The sequence below is a fragment of the Octopus bimaculoides genome, chromosome 6, assembly GCF_046866305.1.
Source record: "Octopus bimaculoides isolate indiv1 chromosome 6, ASM4686630v1, whole genome shotgun sequence".
Taxonomy (NCBI): domain Eukaryota; kingdom Metazoa; phylum Mollusca; class Cephalopoda; order Octopoda; family Octopodidae; genus Octopus; species Octopus bimaculoides.
Window position 1 is genome coordinate 27382074 of NC_142933.1, and position 19725 is coordinate 27401798.

Below are 19725 nucleotides of genomic sequence, written 5' to 3' on the forward strand. Positions count from 1 at the left end.
TTTGAAGTCACATTGAAGAGCTTTGAAATGAACTCCGACACTTGGGAAGCACAAATGCAAGACCGTCCTGCCTGGCAAAGCTGCATCAACAGAGGGGCCACCTCCAACGAGAACAGGTTCGCAAGGGTACAAAGAAAACGCGAAAACTCAAGCCCGGAGCCCACTACTCACCGTCAGTCCCTGTTGAGCACCCGTACCCGACTTGCAGCAGAAGCGTCCGAGCACACGTCGGATTGATCGGCCACAGCTGGACACACCGAATCCTGTATTTTTCTCCCATCTGATATCCTTGGTCATCGTCCACAACGACGGACGAACGATATAGCTATGTATATGCATATGCATCTGTATGTGTTGTTGTTTTTGTGTTGTATTTGTCCTCCACCAACACTTGACAACGTGTGTTAGTGTGTTTACATCCCCGTAACTTAGCGGTCGGGCAAAGGGATCGGATTGAATAGCATTAAAAAAGTATTGGGGTTGATTTGTTCGGTTACATTCTTCAAGGTAGTGCCCCAGCATGGCTGCAGTCCAATGACTGAAACAAGTATATATATATATATATATATATATATATATATATATATATATATATATATATGTGTGTGTATGTATGTGTGTATGTGTATATATATATATATATATATATATATGTGTGTGTGTGTGGGTGGAGAGAGAGAGAGAGAGAGAGAGAGCGAATGATTCAAATAAACAGATGAAAACCTTGGTTTTAATGTACAATATATATATATATATATATATATATATATATATATATATATATATATATACATGTATACATATAAAAAGAGAAGGCACTGTGTTGATTCTATCTATCTATCTATATATATATATATAATTGATAATTGGAATCACACGTGACGTGTATGTAATAGTTTTATAGCTTTTACTATAGTTTACAAGAATAATAATTTTCAATCACCTTTTTCGTTCCAGCAAGCTTTAAACAGTAAAGGACAGAGGCAGGTTGATACAAATTTCTTTATAATGGTTATTACGTTTCTCTTCTCTTTTCCTCCCTCACTCTTTCTCTCTCTCTCTCTCTCTCTCTCTCTCTAATAATTATTGCTACATTTGTCTTCTCTTTTTGCTCTGCTTCTTCCTCTCTCTCTTTCTTAGATACACGCACATATACGTGTAATATGTGTATGTATATATATATATATCTGTCAGATCACTCTCAGTGCTACTGGTAGCACGTAACAAAATACGACCAGTCAGCGTCGGCAATTTTGCTAGCATCCCTATAGAACCTACTTAATAAAGACGGTAGGTTTTATTAGAAATTTTTATTAGACATCCTGCAGGACAAAAAACAAAACCTGTCAAAGAGCGCAAGCTCTCAGTAGAATTAACGGCCGTCCAACAGCTATGAGCGAGAGCGCTCGAGCATTTGGGTAGACATTTCTCTGAAGGAAAGAAAACTCTGAATGAAAAACCTACGATTTCGTTTCCAGTCAATGATGTAGACTAATTCTTCCTTTATGGGGAAATATATACTTCGTTTAGAGAGTGGGACTGGGATAGTCCAGGGCATCTCCTCATTTGAAAAATCGGATCTTTATGATTTGACGGGCAACACTTGTTTTCTTAACGAAACACTTTCAAACTTGGGACACTGGTAGAATGTGACATATAAAACAACTTCTTCTCTTAACCTTCTTAACAAAAAATTGTACATCGCAAGTTATTTCATGCTAAAGTTGTATTTCTGTAATTTCAACCAACCACTGACGTCTATTCAGCTGAATACAGCTAGTGCTGTTCGGTGTCAAGTGTGTTATTCCCTGTTTAATTGTATCATTATTCCTTAGTAAGGGTTTAGGGTTTTAGGGTTAGGGTTCGGATTTTAGGGTTAGGGTTTTAGGGTTAGGGTTGGGGTTAGGGTTAGTGTTAGGGTTAGGATTATGAGTTATAGGGTTAGAGTTAAGGTTATGGCAAAAATAATCATAACCCTAACCGTAATCCTAAAACTAACCCTAACTCTAAAACCCGAACCCTAAAACCCTAAAGCTAAAACCAGTACAAACGCACGAACGATGTCATAAATAACAGTGACAAACGAAATATATACCGCTGATAGTTGTTGTTGACAACGGATAGTTTTTGTTGACAAACAACGGCACTAATTTTATTCAAGGGAAAAAATCCCGTAACACCGTTGTTTACATTCCACGGCATAATTGTTTTCACCTCAATAGACGTCAGTGATTGGTTGAAATTACCGAAATACGACAATTTTTTACATGAAATAACTTCGAATACAAAATTTTTTATCTGTTCTATAACACAAAATATACAAGTATTCGAAGTTTGAAAATGTTTCGGTACCAAAAACACTACATAAAAAAATGTTGCCCGTCAAATCATAAAGATCCGAAAAATCTTCAGTCACAGGCTATCGCTTGATTTTTAACATTTCTTTCATGTGTTGCATATCATGGCTGGACGTGGCTGAGAAAGGCAAGACGCTCAAAGAAAAAAAAATTCATGGTTCAATGAAGGCATGTGTCAAAGTGAACGGTAAGCTCTCTGAACGCTTGTTACAAAAGGCGACCATCATTGTCACATTTGTGCAAAAGAACGCAGATCCCTAGCAGGACAGAAAATCCACATCCGTACTGTACATGTTGAAAAGAACAATCAAACGATGACATTGATTGAAACTAAGTGGCAGCCATCACACACAGTTGCGCGCGCATACAATTAATAAAAAAACATATATTAGAAAGAAGCACACTCTAAAAATATAGAGCTGTCCACAATGCATGGTCGACGCGAAACCTTGGGTAACTCTATATAAAATTTTGTTGTAATATGTGTGTGTGTGTGTGTGTGTGTGTGTGTGTGTGTGTGTGTGTGTGTTGTGTGTGTTGTGTGTGTGTGTGTGTGTGTGCGTGTGTGTGTGTGTGTGTGTGTGTGTGTGTGTGTGTGTGTATACAGGGTGGATGAAAAGTAAGTAGGCATTAAAAAATGGTAATAAAATCCATATTCCTTTTACAAATTTATTGAAACAAATGATACATGTTCTTTATTACATGGGAAAATGAGAGTAAATCTTATATTTCAACGTAAGCACCGGTGGCGTCAACCAGTTTCCTCAAACGGTCAGGCGGAGTGTTGAACAACCTTCTGAAAGACGTCGTGTGGGATATCATTGAGAACCTCCTGAATCCGTGTCTCTAAGTCCCTCAGTGTGAGAGGTTTTGTCTTGTACACCTCTTTTGTGTAACTCCACAGGTAAAAAAATCACATGGAGATCTGGACTTCTTGGAGTTCTGGAGTTCTAGACTTCTGCAGTTTTAGTTCCTGCACGTAATGAGGTTTCCACGGACGAAAGTTCAATTCTTTATTCAACACTGTACGTATTGTGTCTTGTTAGTCCACTTTCACGAGCTGCTTGACGTGTTGATTTTTGCGGGCTGCGATTAAAGATTTCCTGCACTGTTGCCACGTTCTCAGCTGATCGAGATGTGGTTAGACGGCCACTTCTTGCATCGTCCACAGAGCCCTTGGTCATCAGCTTTGCATGACAATTCTTAATTGTCTCCGGACGTAGTGCTGCATGCTATGCACGGCACCATCTCTGAATCAAAACAATGGAATTCCACACCTCATAGCGTACTGCTATCTTAGCTCGCTCCTGAACAGTCAAGTGATCGGCCATCTGGAAAATAAGAATTAAGACAATAAGAAAATAAAAAATCCCCATTAGTGTTGTGCGTTTAAAAACTGTTTTTGTCATGTCTTCAGTAATACTAAAAATTTTATAAGTAATTTCTAGTGCATAGTTACTTTCCACTCACCCTGTATATATTATAAAATACAAAATGGGACAAGAACGCGAAACATCCGGACGGTTAGGTGATACAAGAAAGGGACTATATGTGTGTGTGTGTGTGTGTGTGTGTGTGTGTGTGTGTGTGTGTGTGTGTGCGTGCGTGCGTGCGTGTGTGCCTGTGTGTGCAGGGTAGAGGAACATCGCAAAGTTGTGACACGGTGAGATATTGATAAATCGGGTATAGCTGATCATGTATGGAAAAATGGAGACCACCTCCCCCTGTGGGATGAAGTTAAAATAATAGACAGAGAACACCACTGGAAAATACGAAAACTAAAAGAAGCAGCACATAAGCTAGGACACAACAACCTCCTAAGCAGACCGAGTGCAGATATGAACAGCATATAGGAACCGGTATTAAGGAATGATAGGAGAATATTAGATTTATAAGCCCTAAAATTCACTCCATAGTTGCCCACGGACATATGGCGTAGTGGTTATGAGCATGGGCTACTAACCCCGAGTTCGATTCCAGGCAGTGACCTGAATAATAATAATGATAATAATAATAACAACTAGAACATCGAAAATACCTTAGGAATGAGGACCCAGGTTCGAAATTTCCCCAAGACACCTGATGAAGGCTGGCGGGTATATTAGCCGAAACGTTGTGTTAACAACAAAGATAAGGACAAATATCCGTCAAATGTAAACAGTGTAAATAATTCCTCATCTCTTAAATATAGAACTGAATTTTTTCTTTGTCTTCTTCTTATCATTTGGATATATACAGTATATGTGTGTGTTTGTGTATGTGTATGTGGGGGGGGGGGGGAGGTTTACTCTACATTTACCAACAACTGACACTTTTTCTTTACACAAGATTCAAACTGCCTTCAAACAACAGGACGAATAGCAAGCAATATCTGCCATTGCCATAAACTTTTACTAATAAGCACTGCATGATTCTCTGCACACATTACACTTGATATTGGAATTTCTAAATAAAACAGGAGCGACTACTTTTGTATACCATCCATCATTCAGTAGCTTCCGACCCCATCGCTAACCAGTTCTACTCTGTAGCACCACACTACCTGCTTGCATACAATGTAGTCGACAGCTATCAATTCCACCACGTAGTCTGAGCCAGCCTTTAATCATGAGCTTTATTCATCATCCAATGACGTGCAACCTTATGTACAAGATTTGAAAGCCTTGTTACCCAGAAGCACCTTAGTGTTTAAAGAGTTTTTCTCACTTTCGTGGAGTTTTGAATAATGCGTTTCTAAATCAAATTGTAAATTCTAATAGAAATGAAATCTATGAAAAGTACTGAGCAGAGTTTCGTTTTCCTTGTATATCTATGTATGTCTATACGCATGTATATGCATATATCTCTGTTTGTCTGTCTGTCTGTTTATCTATCTATCTATATATCTCTCTCTCTCTCTCTCTCTATATATATATATATATATATATATATATATATATATATATATACATACATATATATATCTTCTGTTTTTAATCATCTAAACTTTTCTTCTGAGGAAGGAGCTGATTTCTAATAAAGATATAAAGTAGATAACGAAAACGATGTCCCATTTTAAGCTTGGGAAACGTTTTGCACAGTTTTACTGTTCCGCTTACAGATTGTATTTGTAATGTGCGAATCAGTTGGTTGATTTCTTTTTCTGAAAATCCAAGCTTATCCAGACTGACAGTTAAGTATCTACTTACAAAACGAATTCTCCAATTATTATTGGTATAAATGTAAATTTATAATACGGATGTAAAAGCTGGAGGTTTCGAAGCAGTTGTCTATAGTTATTTTCTTTCTCTTTGATTTTCAAAGAGGTATTCACATTAGAAAGACAGCTGGCCTCTATGACGGTACATACTTTTTCTTATCTGTCCCAAAGAACAATATCCGGTCTTTTATGCTTACACTTGACAGATGTTTTGGTGGGAATGTTCCACTTGTATTCCTTGTGCTGATATTTGTGTACGAATTCAATAATACGAGGATTCTCTATATTTATTCCAGGGGTCTTTTTCCCGAATGGCATTGTATTTTGTTTTGGGGACAACATCATGTCGTATAGGGATGTAGTTTTTGTGCAGCTGCTAATCCCATGTGTGAAGTCTTCCACAGAAATATGACAATCTACATTTGCAGTTGCATCTTGGAACACCAATGGCTTCCCTGTCTCTTTTGTTGATTAGGTATCAAGTAGCAATTTCCTGTTCTTGAATTGCAAATGCATAGCCTTCTAGTGTGATGCAATGTAGTGGTTGAGTCCGAGAGAGGCTTCACTTCATGTCAATGTTACTATCTTCTTCAAATCTTCGAGAACGATATCCACACATGGCCTTTTTAAAATTTTTTTTGATATGCTGAGCGTTTCATATCCAGGTCTTCTTTGAGGTATGGTAGTCCGGCTGATTTGGGGCTGTATGGAAAGTCATCAGGGAAAGAGTACTTCCTGAGGAGCTCACTTCCAACTTGTAGAATATTGTTTTCTTCACTTTCCAGCACTGAGTTAATGTATTTATTATTTTTTTTTTTTGCTGCTGTTTAGCAAGTGCTGTCTGAGAGAGACTATACGACATTCAAAGGTTGTCTGCACTGATCTAAAGCCCCTATCTCCTTTATCTCTTTTTAGGTAGATCCTGTCAATATCACTATTTTTATGAAGATTTCCAATTGATGTTAGAATCTTGCAGGTTTTAATGTCTATATAATAGAACCAAAACATTTACCCGGAAATAACCGAAGTAATTGCAGAAAAACGTCATCTGCCAAGCCATACTTTCCAAAGTGTTCCCTTCTAAATACTGATTTATTGTTTGCAGAGAACTCTGATGGTCATTGTTTGTTTTTTCTTTTACTTGGACTGTATGTCTCTTTACAAGACCTTATCAGAGAACATGTTTTCTGAGTATTTGTAACATTCTTTGTTAGATACCGGAGAATAAAATCGGTCGCTGATAACGACGCTGCAGGAGGGGTTTGTAGGTTTGAGCCAATCACACTTCAGATTTCTTCAACGAAAATAGCACGTGTTTAAAGCAAATTCAAACTGTATAGATTTTATTATTTGTATTTTGGCATGTAAATTACTGATTGGAGCATACATATATCATTTGAGCTTGACGGTAAAATAATATAACTTCGAGTGAAGTTAAGTTTTCCATGTATCAGTAGCCACAATGAAATCTCTTCCTGGTCCCATCTTACATCCACCTCAAAGTTTTGTTTTTTTTTAATCAAAACATCAAGGTTATTATTATTAGTTTTGTATGGTTTTGGTGTAATTCAGAGATGGTACTTTTTTCAAACTTCTTGTTTTATAAAACTAATTTTCAATCTAGATTTTTCTCCAGGATAAATCTGTATCTTTCCTAGAAGGAGCGTCTGTAATTCTTATTGGTTACCTCCTCATCTCTCTGGAGATGGCTGCTCATTTACTACTGAATAGGTAATTATTTTTCTATGGCGATCGCTATCGGGACATATGTATGTATTAGGTGTGTATGAAAGTAGTTAAACATAAGTATGTATGTATGTATGTATGTATGTATGCATGAATGTATGCGAGTATGTAAGTATGTATGTTTCTCTTCATTGGAGTTTTAAGATTATTTGCTGGCGGCGAATTGGCAGACTCGTTAGAGCGTCGGAAAGAATGCTTTGCGGTATTTGTTCCGATTTTCTGCTCTTAGAGTTCAAATCACGCAACGTACAACTTTGCTCTTCATTCTTTTGGATTAATAAAAAAAAAATATAGCTGTCCAAAGCGGTCGATTAGCGAAACTGAGAAGTCCGAACTGAAATATCTTGCGGTATTTGTTCCTGTTCTTTGTGTTCCGAGTTCAAATCCCGCAATTTTCTACTCGGGTAGTAGACTTGACCCGCTTTCGAGCGGTTTTCTGCAAGTATATGTATTGTTTGCTTGTACGAAACTGCTCTAATGTAGGACTAAATCTGGGGCTCTCATTTCTTTGTGTCACAGAGAGGCGAGTGTCAGTGTTTTGTTATATGAGCATGTATTTTCTATGAAACTGTTTCCAGAATGAGCAACAAAGTACCAAAAAATATTTGGTGGAGGAGGATAGAGGTTGTCAAGTTTTACCTTCCCCTCAAAGTCGCAAAGAGATTTTGATTCAGTAGGCCATCTGTAAGCCATGCAGTATGAGCAAACATCGTCGATGCATTATGTGGGTGTATAACAGACATGACAGCCTGTTCTTGAAAGACATCGAAATTAGTATTCATTGTTATTCCTTTAATAGACTTGTTCCTAGTTAAAAAGTTTTTACATATATGCTTGTATATTCAGTTTGGTTTCTCTGCATCCTGTTTGTTTCAACTGCTGTTGCTGTTTGTATCTCTCTATTATTTGCATAAAATATTTATCTGCATGTCCTGTCCATTTAATATTGATTATCAATTGGCATTTGAATACGCACAGATTGTGAAAGCTGGCACAGCGTACCGTTTTGAAGTAGGTAATTTTTCCTCTTGAGATATCCTAGCGTCTGTCGTGTGTAGCAGAAACAAAATCATATTTTCTATTCCTACACGTGTATTCATTCATTTGTTTCTGTCATACTCCTACACGTGTATCCAATCTATGTATGTCTATACGCATGTATATGCATATATCTCTGTCTGTCTGTCTGTCTGTCTGTCTGTCTGTCTGTCTGTCTGTTTATCTATCTATCTATCTATCTATCTATCTATCTATCTCTCTCTCTCTCTCTCTCTCTCTCTCTCTCTATATATATATATATATATATATATATATATATATATATATATATATATATATATATATATATATATATATATATATATATATATATATATATACATACATATATATGTCTTCTGTTTTTAATCATCTAAACTTTTCCTCTGAGGAAGGAGCTGATTTCTAATAAAGATATAAAGTAGATAACGAAAACGATGTCCCATTTTAAGCTTGGGAAACGTTTTGCACAGTTTTACTGTTCCGCTTACAGATTGTATTTGTAATGTGCGAATCAGTTGGTTGATTTCTTTTTCTGAAAATCCAAGCTTATCCAGACTGACAGTTAAGTATCTACTTACAAAACGAATTCTCCAATTATTATTGGTATTAATGTAAATTTATAATACGGATGTAAAAGCTGGAGGTTTCGAAGCAGTTGTCTATAGTTATTTTCTTTCTCTTTGATTTTCAAAGAGGTATTCACATTAGAAAGACAGCTGGCCTCTATGACGGTACATACTTTTTCTTATCTGTCCCAAAGAACAATATCCGGTCTTTTAAGCTTACACTTGACAGATGTTTTGGTGGGAATGTTCCACTTGTATTCCTTGTGCTGATATTTGTGTACGAATTCAATAATACGAGGATTCTCTATATTTATTCCAGGGGTCTTTTTCCCGAATGGCATTGTATTTTGTTTTGGGGACAACATCATGTCGTATAGGGATGTAGTTTTTGTGCAGCTGCTAATCCCGTTAAAAGCAGATAAAATCATGTTACTGTACAATAAATAAGAATAAAAGCATATAAAATCATATTAAAATATGTACAGTAAATGTTAAGATATACACTATAAAGTAGTGTAGCTTAGTGAACGAAATCATGAAATCAGCTCTGTTGTCTTATTTATCGGTCTTTCGGAGCTCATATTGCACTGTAGTTCCAATATCTACCGTTAGGCGTCGTTGTCACTCGTGATTCCCGCGATTGTTTTGAATTCAGATTTGTGTTACGTCTGTTTATCGGCTATTTTCTCATTCTCATTCATTTGTGACTTTAGTTTTTACCCCCATGGCTCCTCAGAAAATTCATAGTGAAAGTGCTTAGCGTCATGCTATAAAGTTGGAAGATAAACTGGCTATGATAAAACGCCATGCAAAAGGTGAAAGAGTGGTAGCAATTGCACGATCTTTTGGGATGAGTCAGACAACTGTATCGACTATTGTACATAATAAGGACAAGATTTTAGTACATATCAAATCTGAAGCCCTAGGGATGAAGAACGCAGTCATCAATAAGAAAAGAGGCAAAATCTTTGAAGAAATGGGAAGACTTCTTTCTCTTTGGAGAAAGGTTAGATTGAATCGTCAGCGTGCTACTATTAGTCAAGGAATCATTCAAGAGAAAGTGTTGTCTTTGATTGAGGACCTGAAGAAAAAATATCCAGATAAGAAAGATGTAGAGTTCAAGGTAAGTCAAGATTGGTTCATGAGATTTAAGGAGCGAAGAAGTTATCACTCCATTAAGAAACAAGGTGAAAGTGCATCAGTTGACGAACAAGCACCAACGGAATTTCCTAATGCATTAAAGAAAATCATCGAAGAAAACGGGTTTCTTCCCGAACAGATTTTTAGCGTAGACGAAACTGGATTGTATTGGAAAAAATTGCCATACCGTTCATTCATTTCCAACGAGGAGAAAGCCATTCCAGGCTACAAGGTCTCTCTTGCTACTCTGGTCCAACCAGCTCTTGATATTGTCCATCCATTGCGATCTTTGCCTGCCTCTTGTTCTACTGCTATTCTTTCTCTCTCCAGGTCTTTCAGTAGAGTTTGTGGGAGTATTGTTATGCCACTCTCTTCTGCACCTTTGATCAGTTCAATCGATACTGTATCTAGACACTGATCTTTCCTGTTTTTGTTTCATCTTTTCCAAAGCTCTTTCTACCTCACTTATTAATGGTCCAAGTTCTTTCTCTTACCTTAAATCTGTCAACCAAGGTGATCTTTGGATCGATTTCATGCAACTTCTTGGTGTACTCTACCTGTTGTGCTGCTGTTATGACTGTTCCTTCTGATTTAATACTATCCGTCTTAGCAGTGTATTCTCCTTTGAGTTTCTTCACCTTCTGTGTTTTGCTTGTTCTTCTAGATTTTCGCACAAATTGGTTATGTAATTGTTTCTATTTTTCCGACATTCTCGTTTAATTTCTTTGATAATATTTTTATATTCAAAGTTGGAACCCAAAGCTGTTATTTTCCTAGTCTTTTCAACAAGAGTCATAGTTGCTACAGAACTCCATGGTTTCTTTTTGATTCCCTTTCTGATTAGTAAGTGTATTTCAGCAGATTCAAGAATTTCACTTACCAATTGCCACGTATTGTCCGGGCTCTTCCTTTCTCACATCTTAAGTATCGTTTCGAATCAGTTGTTGATATCAACCGTGTATTCTTTATTGAGATTTTCGAGGTCATATTGTAGGAGTGAGGAATTCCTTTTCAACTTTTTCATTCGCATTCTCCATGTAGCCATCAGAGTTAGTGATTAGAGTCGCAGCCAGCGTCAGGGTATATTCTGCAATTTGTGATGTTTGATTTTCATCTTTTTGAACAAGAATGAAATCGATCTGGTTCTTTGTCATTCCGTCAGAAGATCTCCATATATATATATACATACATACATACGGACATACATACATCCATCCATACGTACATATATACATATGTATATACATTCATATATATACATATACATATATATATATATATATATATATATATATATATATATATATATATATATGTTCGTATGTGTGCTTGTATATCTGTATGTACGTATGTGTGTGCGTGTGTGCACGTGTATATATATATATATATATATATATATATATATATATGTATATACGTGTGTGTGTGTATATATATATATATATATATATATATATATATATATATATATATATATAGTCTGTCATACCGGCTATGACGAAGGGAAATAGCCCTGAAACTCGAGTCGCCTTTATATATTTATATTTATATATTTGATCCTTTATATTGAACACTCAATATTTCATCTACATTCAATACTTTCTTTCATGGTGCCATCCATTTTTATTTTATTTTATTTTATATTATATATCGTATATTATATTATATATTGTATATTCCATATTCTATACCCCACATTGGTTCTGCAGGAATATAAATAAAACATAAAAAACAGACAGTGTTGGAACTCTTTTAAACAAAATAATATATTCCTCTATACACAATCATACAAAAAAAAAACACCTTTTGTGTATTTATTTTTACTCGCATATATATATATATATATATATATATATATATATATATATATATATATATACATACATATATATATACATACACAAGTGTTGGAAACACATTGTTAAATCGAAGTTTATTATTCAGTAGGTAGTTGGTTTGTCTTTGACATCAATTACAGATTTAATGCGGCGAGGAATTGACTTGTACAGGTTCTGAACGGTTGTTGGAGAAATATAAATAAATATTTTGCGAGTATAATTGGCTAGACGGAAATTGTGTAGAAATCAGCCAGATGGAGTTTAATTCTTGTTCAGAAAGTCCAACCCTGTTACATTCTGTTACACTGATTCCGTGAAATACTTCTTCAATTACATGCTAATTTCATGAGCTTGGTCGTTCAATTGGTCGGGATTTCTGATTGGGATTCATTTATATATACATACATACTTATACACACATATCTGTATATACTAGTGGTGACTCCGGCACTCGTGCTGTTCGGGCTTAACCCGAGTGTAAATTTAGTAAAGCGAACGTGTATTTGCAAGCTGATTTAATTTCTGCCATCACTGACTTCATGTGTGTAATTTCAGCCAATAACTCGGGCTCTTTTTATTGAACCTCGTCGCAGTTTATTTATTTTCGTTCAGCGTCTGGCGGTCGTCTTAGAGGTGCCCTGTTTAAAAAAATATCATTCGTAGCAGACGTTCTCGCGACATCGTTCACACGCGCCTGATTCGAGTTAAGAAGTTACAGCCAGAGTTGTTATCTATAATCGTAAAAATCAAAAGTAATTCAAATTCAATTTTTTCTTGAAGCAATAAATTTCTATAGAGATTAGGATTTAAAATCAGAACGAGCCTGGTAGGTGTAAAAGACTAAATGGCATCTCTTGTCAAGAGTACAGGTGACAGTCAGATCACAGATGGTTGTTGTGCACTCCGATGTCGTTATTTGATTGCTGTTATTCTGTGCGTCAGTGAGTAAAGATCAGTTGTTTTGCAGAGTTTCTTAACGTAACTAAAAAATGGAGGAAGACATAGTGCTAGATATAGAAAATAAGCCTAAGCCATTTAGGGCTAGAAATATTGCGGAAAAACGTGAAATTCTTCGAGCAGGCATGTGCCTTAGAAATCTGTGAAGAGCCTGAGTGACGCTGATGATCTGGAGCCGCCTCTGGTATATACATACTATAAAATGAGAGAGAGTGAGAGAGAGAGAGTGAGAGAGAGGGAGGGAGGGAGAGAGGGAGAGGGAGAGTGTGCGTGTGTGTGTGTGGTAGTAGGTGTAGTTATCGTATTGTTTCCTAAGCCGATGGCTCATAACGGGCGTGTGCTGGAGAGCGCTGTCTGACCCTGTACACAATATAAAATTTATCCCCACCCCTACATTCTATTTCATTTTGCATCAATTATCTGCACGCTTCCAGGTCCACCAACACTCATACCTATGCAGATGATAGCTGTCTTCGTTCCTCCTTAAACGTTCGCTCTCATACATCAGCCACGAACAACCTAATCACTTCAAGCCAAACAGAAATTCAATAAACAGAGATCTTGTAAAAATCTTCCAATCAGGTCATGAAATATTTCAGCCTACCACAACTACTAGCCCTCTATAGAATTCAAGCTGCGTATTGTTTTTATATTTGGTACAGTGCTAACATTCAAAATTATATCTGAAAACTGACCATCCTACTAAGTATAACGTCACTCACCAACAGGCTCAACTTCTGACTCACAGAAGTATTGTCTCTTCATTGTGTATTTACTATTGCTACTACTTTATCTTCTATCCCTAGTGTTGGAGTGTCTTGTGCACTTCCACTCAGCCATTCCAGTCTTACACGTCTCTCTTCCTCAAAAGATACCCACTAGACATTAAAGTACTTTTCTTCCATCCTAGAAAATTCGGTTTTCTAGAATTTTCTCCTTGATCTTATTGTTTCTGCTACCATCAACTTGTAATTATTCAAGAGGAATATTAATCGCCTCGATTCCATCGGTTTGCAGTGGCCTGCAAAAGCTATAAGCGCTTGCCTTACTCTATATCAAACTAATAAAAAAGATTAGAAAGGAAACGCTATTCCAAACATTTTGTAATATTTCCCAATAACATGTCATGATGCACATGATAAATCAAGAACAAACGTTATGTTACAATAGTGAATTTCAATAAAATCTGTATGATAACAGCTGGTGTCTTCAACGCCACCATTCCAGGGATATTTGAAAATTACTTATATCATTCTGTATTTCTTAACGTAGAAGTCATCTTCAAGATTATAAGGTAAGTTAAACTATGGAATGTTATATTGTAATATTTTGTTCTCTAAAGTATTTAATAATTTTAAAAAATTTAAGACTCATCTTGAGAGTATTTCTTAGGATTATGATAGTTTCGTATGTTTTGTTCTTTTAATTTTTTTCTATTGGCTCGAATTTCAAATCATGCAGTTGCGATGTTTTATATTTTTGTTACTTTTTTTTTCATTTTCATATCCTTGAATCTTGATGGAGCAAAGAGAAATTCTATCTGGAACAATAAGCAAACATACAAAGCATTACAAACGACCTAAGTATGGTGAATTAAGTAGCCATTCCCGTCCTACGCAATCGCCATTTAATATTTCAAGTTTGGGCAAATTCCTTGATAGAGACTTTTGAGTTTTCTCTCCTTCATTTTCATCCTACATTCAGTGAGAATTTGAAAGGTCACTATCATGATTCTAGCATAATGACAAGGCACAATGAATCCAGTGATCCACTGTCATTAAGTATTGACACGTGTAGTATCTGTAATTCACTTTCTTACATCCAGATGTTGGACATTTCGATGAGTTAATCAAATAAATGGGTTGGCAAAAAGGAAACAATTTTGGACTTCTAGAGCTTTTGAATGACTTTGATCATTTTTTGAAGAACATCTCAAACTGTTTAGGAATCCTGAGAAAATGAATCTATTAGATCTGTCGGCAAACATTTGTAAGAATTTATTGAATAAATGGGACATGATCTTTGTGCTGTTCTTGAAGATAATAAGAGTCAAAGAATTACTTATTCTGTAGATTCCATTCCAGGCAGCTTATACACTGATCAGCTCACTTGTTGTTGAGTTTTGGTATTTCGTCATGTGAAAAGTTCCCAGCAGCAGGGACAGCTGATAATGTTATTGGTTTGTCTGCAGGAACTGGATAACTTACTGTCAGAGTTGATGTAGATCAAAATCAAGACTTCCAAGCAATATATTGGACGAAGATGTTTATAAACTTTCTTTACTAAATCTGACAGTGTGGAAATATTCACTCATTAAAACAGTTGCTTTTGGGATTCCTCTCTGATTAGGGACCTCGTACATGGATTAATATTGACTCTTAGGAAAGTACGAAGTGTGCCCTTGCCTTAAGATGGCATTGCGTGCTGACGCGTATAGAAAATATACATACATACATATATACATGCATAGAAGCAATTATGCGCATAAAAAAAACAATTAGATATATTAAATATAACGGTTTGGGTATGAAATACAAAATGTGTATATTGTCATATATGCAAAACGAGAGAAATCAAAACGTAGAGACGTTCAGACGATGAATATTTAAGTATAAATATATAGATAATTATATTAATAGGTGCAACTTACACAGAGTACAAATGATAGAGATCTTACATTTCAAATCTTAATACAGATTATTCCCTCTTTGAACTTTCTACATTAAGAACTGAAATGCAAGATCCTTTCTACTCTGATGACGGAGATACATATTATCCACTGCTGATTGTTTCCATTACGGCCGCATATTGTGATGAACTACATCTGCTAACATTATGATGGATCTCCGAGCCCCCAGAAGCAGTTGTTGGAATTACAACACCTTTCTTCCTCCCTTTTAATTTTCTCTGTCATTTGTACTATGTAAGTTGGATCTATTAATATAAATATCTATATATCTAAAAATTCATCGTCTGAAAGTTTCCACTTTTTGTTTTCTCACGTTTTGCATGTATACATATATACACGTTTTGTATTTCATATCTAACCTTATATTTTATATATCTAATTTGTTTATCCCCGTAATTGCCTCTGTATCTGCTCAACTGGATCTCTCTTATAGCTATTCTTTACTCCACGGAACTGATCCCCTGTAAAGACATCGGAGTCTTAGTTTGAATCATTTGAGCACTACCAGGTATCTCCTATACTGAGAATCTCTGGATCTCATCTGTGGACTATATATACATGCGTATGTACGTGTGTGCGGTGTGGTGTGTGTGTGCGTGTGTGTGTGCGTGCGTGTGTGTGTGCGTGTGTGTGTGCGTGTGTGTGTGTGCGTGTGTGTGTGCGTGCGTGCGTGCGTGCGTGCGTGTGTGTGTGTGTGTGTGTGTGTGTGTGTGTGTGTGTGTGTGTGTGTGTGTGTGTGTGTGTGTGTAAATAATCACTTTTCTGTAGAAATGATTTATCTTTAGTATGAAAATAGCCGATATATTTTACGTGTGTTTATTCTATTTTACTTACAGATGAATTCATTGAATTCATTGACAAAAATTTTGATTCCAATTATTGCCATTCCCACTGTTTTTGGGGAATTTGATGTAGCTTCAGGTACGTTTCAATATTCTGAAACTTCTAAGTTTTTTTTTTTTATCTGTATCGTTGAACATGCTGGGTTTATACGACTCTGACATGCGAAATCTTTGTCTTTTTACCCTGTTCACTGTGGCACAAAAAAAAATCTTGAGTTACTATTCTAAGTTTTAAAAAGATTGGAGATAAAACTTAAATGACTTGATATTAAGAAAAAAGAAAGCATTTACATTTCAATCTTAATTATCCCTTCACAAGACTTAACAGTGCCCCACGACATAATTACAGATCTGTGAGTAGAATAATGTTTACTATATTCTGAAGAAAGTCAGCAACTTAAACGACAGATATGCTTCTATTGCAAATTTCGCAGAAACCTGTCTCTACTATGGACAATTATCATCTAATTTTATATCTGTAGGTACTTTAAACAGTGTACTTGCCAAGTGCATATCATCCTAATTTGATTTACTACATTATATTTCTCCACTCTTTTACTCATGTTTGAAATTCCAGAGACCATAGATATGATTTTTTTTTCTACATATTTATTATGCATTGTTTCACTTTAAAAGTTTCTCTTAATCCATGAAGATGCAATATTTACTAACATGCACAAATAATACTCAATATCTGGCTGGATTAAATTCTCAGAAATTGCAAGTATGGGAAATCTTAAAATGTGTCTACTGTTTCAAAGAAATAATGCTTCTCCCTCTTTTGCAGAATGTAACGGATGTTACATGACAGGAATATGTATTTGTAATGGTTCAAGTGGCATACTTAGAACGATGTATGAATGTTTGGAAGTAGAATGCCTCCACAATGATATAAAAATTCATAAATCGTGTAAGTGAAAACTAACTGAAGTGCTGTTTCCATTCACGTTATTCATATTCTAGACAATTTAATATCGGAAATCGTTTCTAAATGCAACTTAAATAGTTTCTGTGATTTTTTTTTTGATTTCATCTTTTAATATGTGCTGCTTGAATTCTTGAAATTATATTTTGAAATATGCTTTTAGTGTTCATAAATTGTTATATTGGTGTAAGTGTGAGAAATTAAGACGAGGAATAAACATACAAAGAAAGAAATTCTAGATTTATTCAATTCTCAGTTAAATATACTGCACAAACGTATTTTGTATGAGTGATGGTAAGTTTCGAGACAAGTAAAGAGAATTTATTACATCTGCAAGTTTTACACTGATAGTGAGGTCTTAACAGAACAATCTGAAGAAATAACTAAGAGAGGACACACTAAAAAAAGGAAGAATGTCTAACTCTGTCACGCCGTATTCTTGCTACAACGGGTATAGGTTAAATGTCATCTTCGCAGGATTCTCAGTAAAACAATAATGAACAACAGATGCAGGAAAAGAAGATGCAACCAATTGTCTCCATTTGTTTGCCTACAATCGTTACTCTTGAGCTGTATAAACAACCATTTATATTTTTGCTCATGTGCCCAGGTGGAAGGCAAAGTTAGACATAGGTGCTCTGGTCTGAGAGGATTAATCATTTAATTATCAATCAGACCACTAAACCTCACGATATTTAGGTGGTGAGAATGATAACTCTTTAATCCGTACTTTTAGATGAGGTTTTGCAACGGAAGAGAATGAAAATAACTGGAAGTTAAACGGAGTTTAACGGAAGTTAAACGAAAGTTAAACGGAAGTTAAACGGAAGTTAAACGGAAGTTAAAGGGAGTTTAATGGAGTAGACATTAATATTTCAGTGTTTGCAACATTGTAAGATGAAACTTCTCACTAACTTCGTCTATGCAAACAATATCTTTCACACGGGCGCATGCACACACAACTGATGTTGGTTTATTTACGTCGCTGTTACTTAACGGTTCAGGAAAAGTGACCGATAGAATAATTACCAGGCTTAAAAAAAAATTATTGGGGTCGATTCATTCAACTAAAAATTCTTCAAGGTGGTACCTCAGCACGACCGCAGACAAACGTGTGAAACAGATGAATGATAATGTGCATGTGTGTGTGTGTGTGTGTGTGTGTGTGTGTGTGTGTGTGTGTGTGTGTGTGTGTGTGTATGTGTGTGTGTGTTTGTGTGTATGAAGGAGCACTTCGTCGGTTACGATAAAGAGGGTCCCAGCTGATACGATCAATGGAACAGCTTGCTCGTGAAATTAACGTGCAAGTGGCTGAGCACTCCACAGACACGTGTACGCTTAACGTAGTTCTCAGGGAGATTCAGCGTGACACTGAGTGTGACAAGGCGGGCCCTTTGAAATACAAGTACTACTCATTTTTTACCAGCTGAGTAGACTGGTGCAACGTGAAATAAAGTGTCTTGCTCAAGGACACAACGCGTCGCTGGGAATTGAACTCACGACCTTACGATCGTGAGTCAAATGCCTTAACCACTAAGTCACGTACCCTCACTATGTGTGTGTACACACACACACACACACACACACACACACACACACACACACACACACACACACACAGATACATATATATATATATATATACGAAATGGTGCTGAAAAGTTCCTGGTTTTGGGTAATAGAAATTACAGGAAGATGGTTAATTATGATTTTATTCAGCATATTACCCTCTCAGATTCACACACTTATTGCAACAGTCCTTCAGTTTTTCTAAGATCTCTAAAAGAACTCGGAAGGTTGGGCCTCCGGCCAGGCCTTTCGCGATACCCTTAAAACCAGGAACTTTCGAGCACCCCTCATACATACATTAATATTTTGCTTAGGCATGGCGAGACTAATATCCTGGTGTAGGATCCAATATACGTATAGTATATAACATAATGTTAGATAAGTATAGAGTGGTAATAGGATAAAGAGATGACAACGGAAAAACAGAGGTTATGTAATCAACTTCATTAACTTACACATGTTTCTGCTATAGGATGTGATGGACTCTTAGCTGAGTACCTGGATAACATCCGATAGCTTCATCAGAGCCTTGAATATGAAGTGCACTTTATTTGAGAAAATTATATTTTTCACACCATACAGGCGTTACAAGTGAGAAAGTTGATACCTATGGAAAGACCAGCCCAAGAGTAGAAAAAAGTATACAAATATACGCATGCGCATACACGAGTGAAAAGGAAAAGAAAACTTGCGCAGATATAGTCACGCAGAAAGAACAGAGATATATGGGTAGATGCACTCACGTACACACGCACACACACACACACGTGCACGCACGTACATATATACATGGAGGCGCGTGCCTTAGTAGAAGGTCTTTCACTCGTGATCGTAAGACTGTGGTTTCGATTCCTGG

At 36.2% G+C, this 19725-nt stretch overlaps 1 protein-coding gene across 5 annotated transcripts in view; it reads left to right on the top strand.

The window, feature by feature from the left end:
* The first annotated feature begins 891 nt into the window (after positions 1 to 891).
* The window catches only part of LOC149134991 (uncharacterized), a 23400-nt gene continuing 4566 nt past the window's right edge, over positions 892 to 19725 (top strand). The window contains exons 1-3 of one of the 5 annotated variants that reach the window (XM_089353655.1): positions 892 to 983; positions 16370 to 16454; positions 17163 to 17285. In XM_089353655.1, coding sequence (XP_089209781.1) covers positions 16370 to 16454; positions 17163 to 17285 — 208 coding nt within the window. In that variant the 5' untranslated portion in view covers positions 892 to 983. Of the gene's footprint in view, positions 988 to 8214; positions 8314 to 13986; positions 14139 to 16369; positions 16455 to 17162; positions 17286 to 19725 lie in introns of those variants that run through there. The other 4 variants (XM_089353654.1, XM_089353652.1, XM_089353653.1 and 1 more) reach the window with 4 other exon arrangements.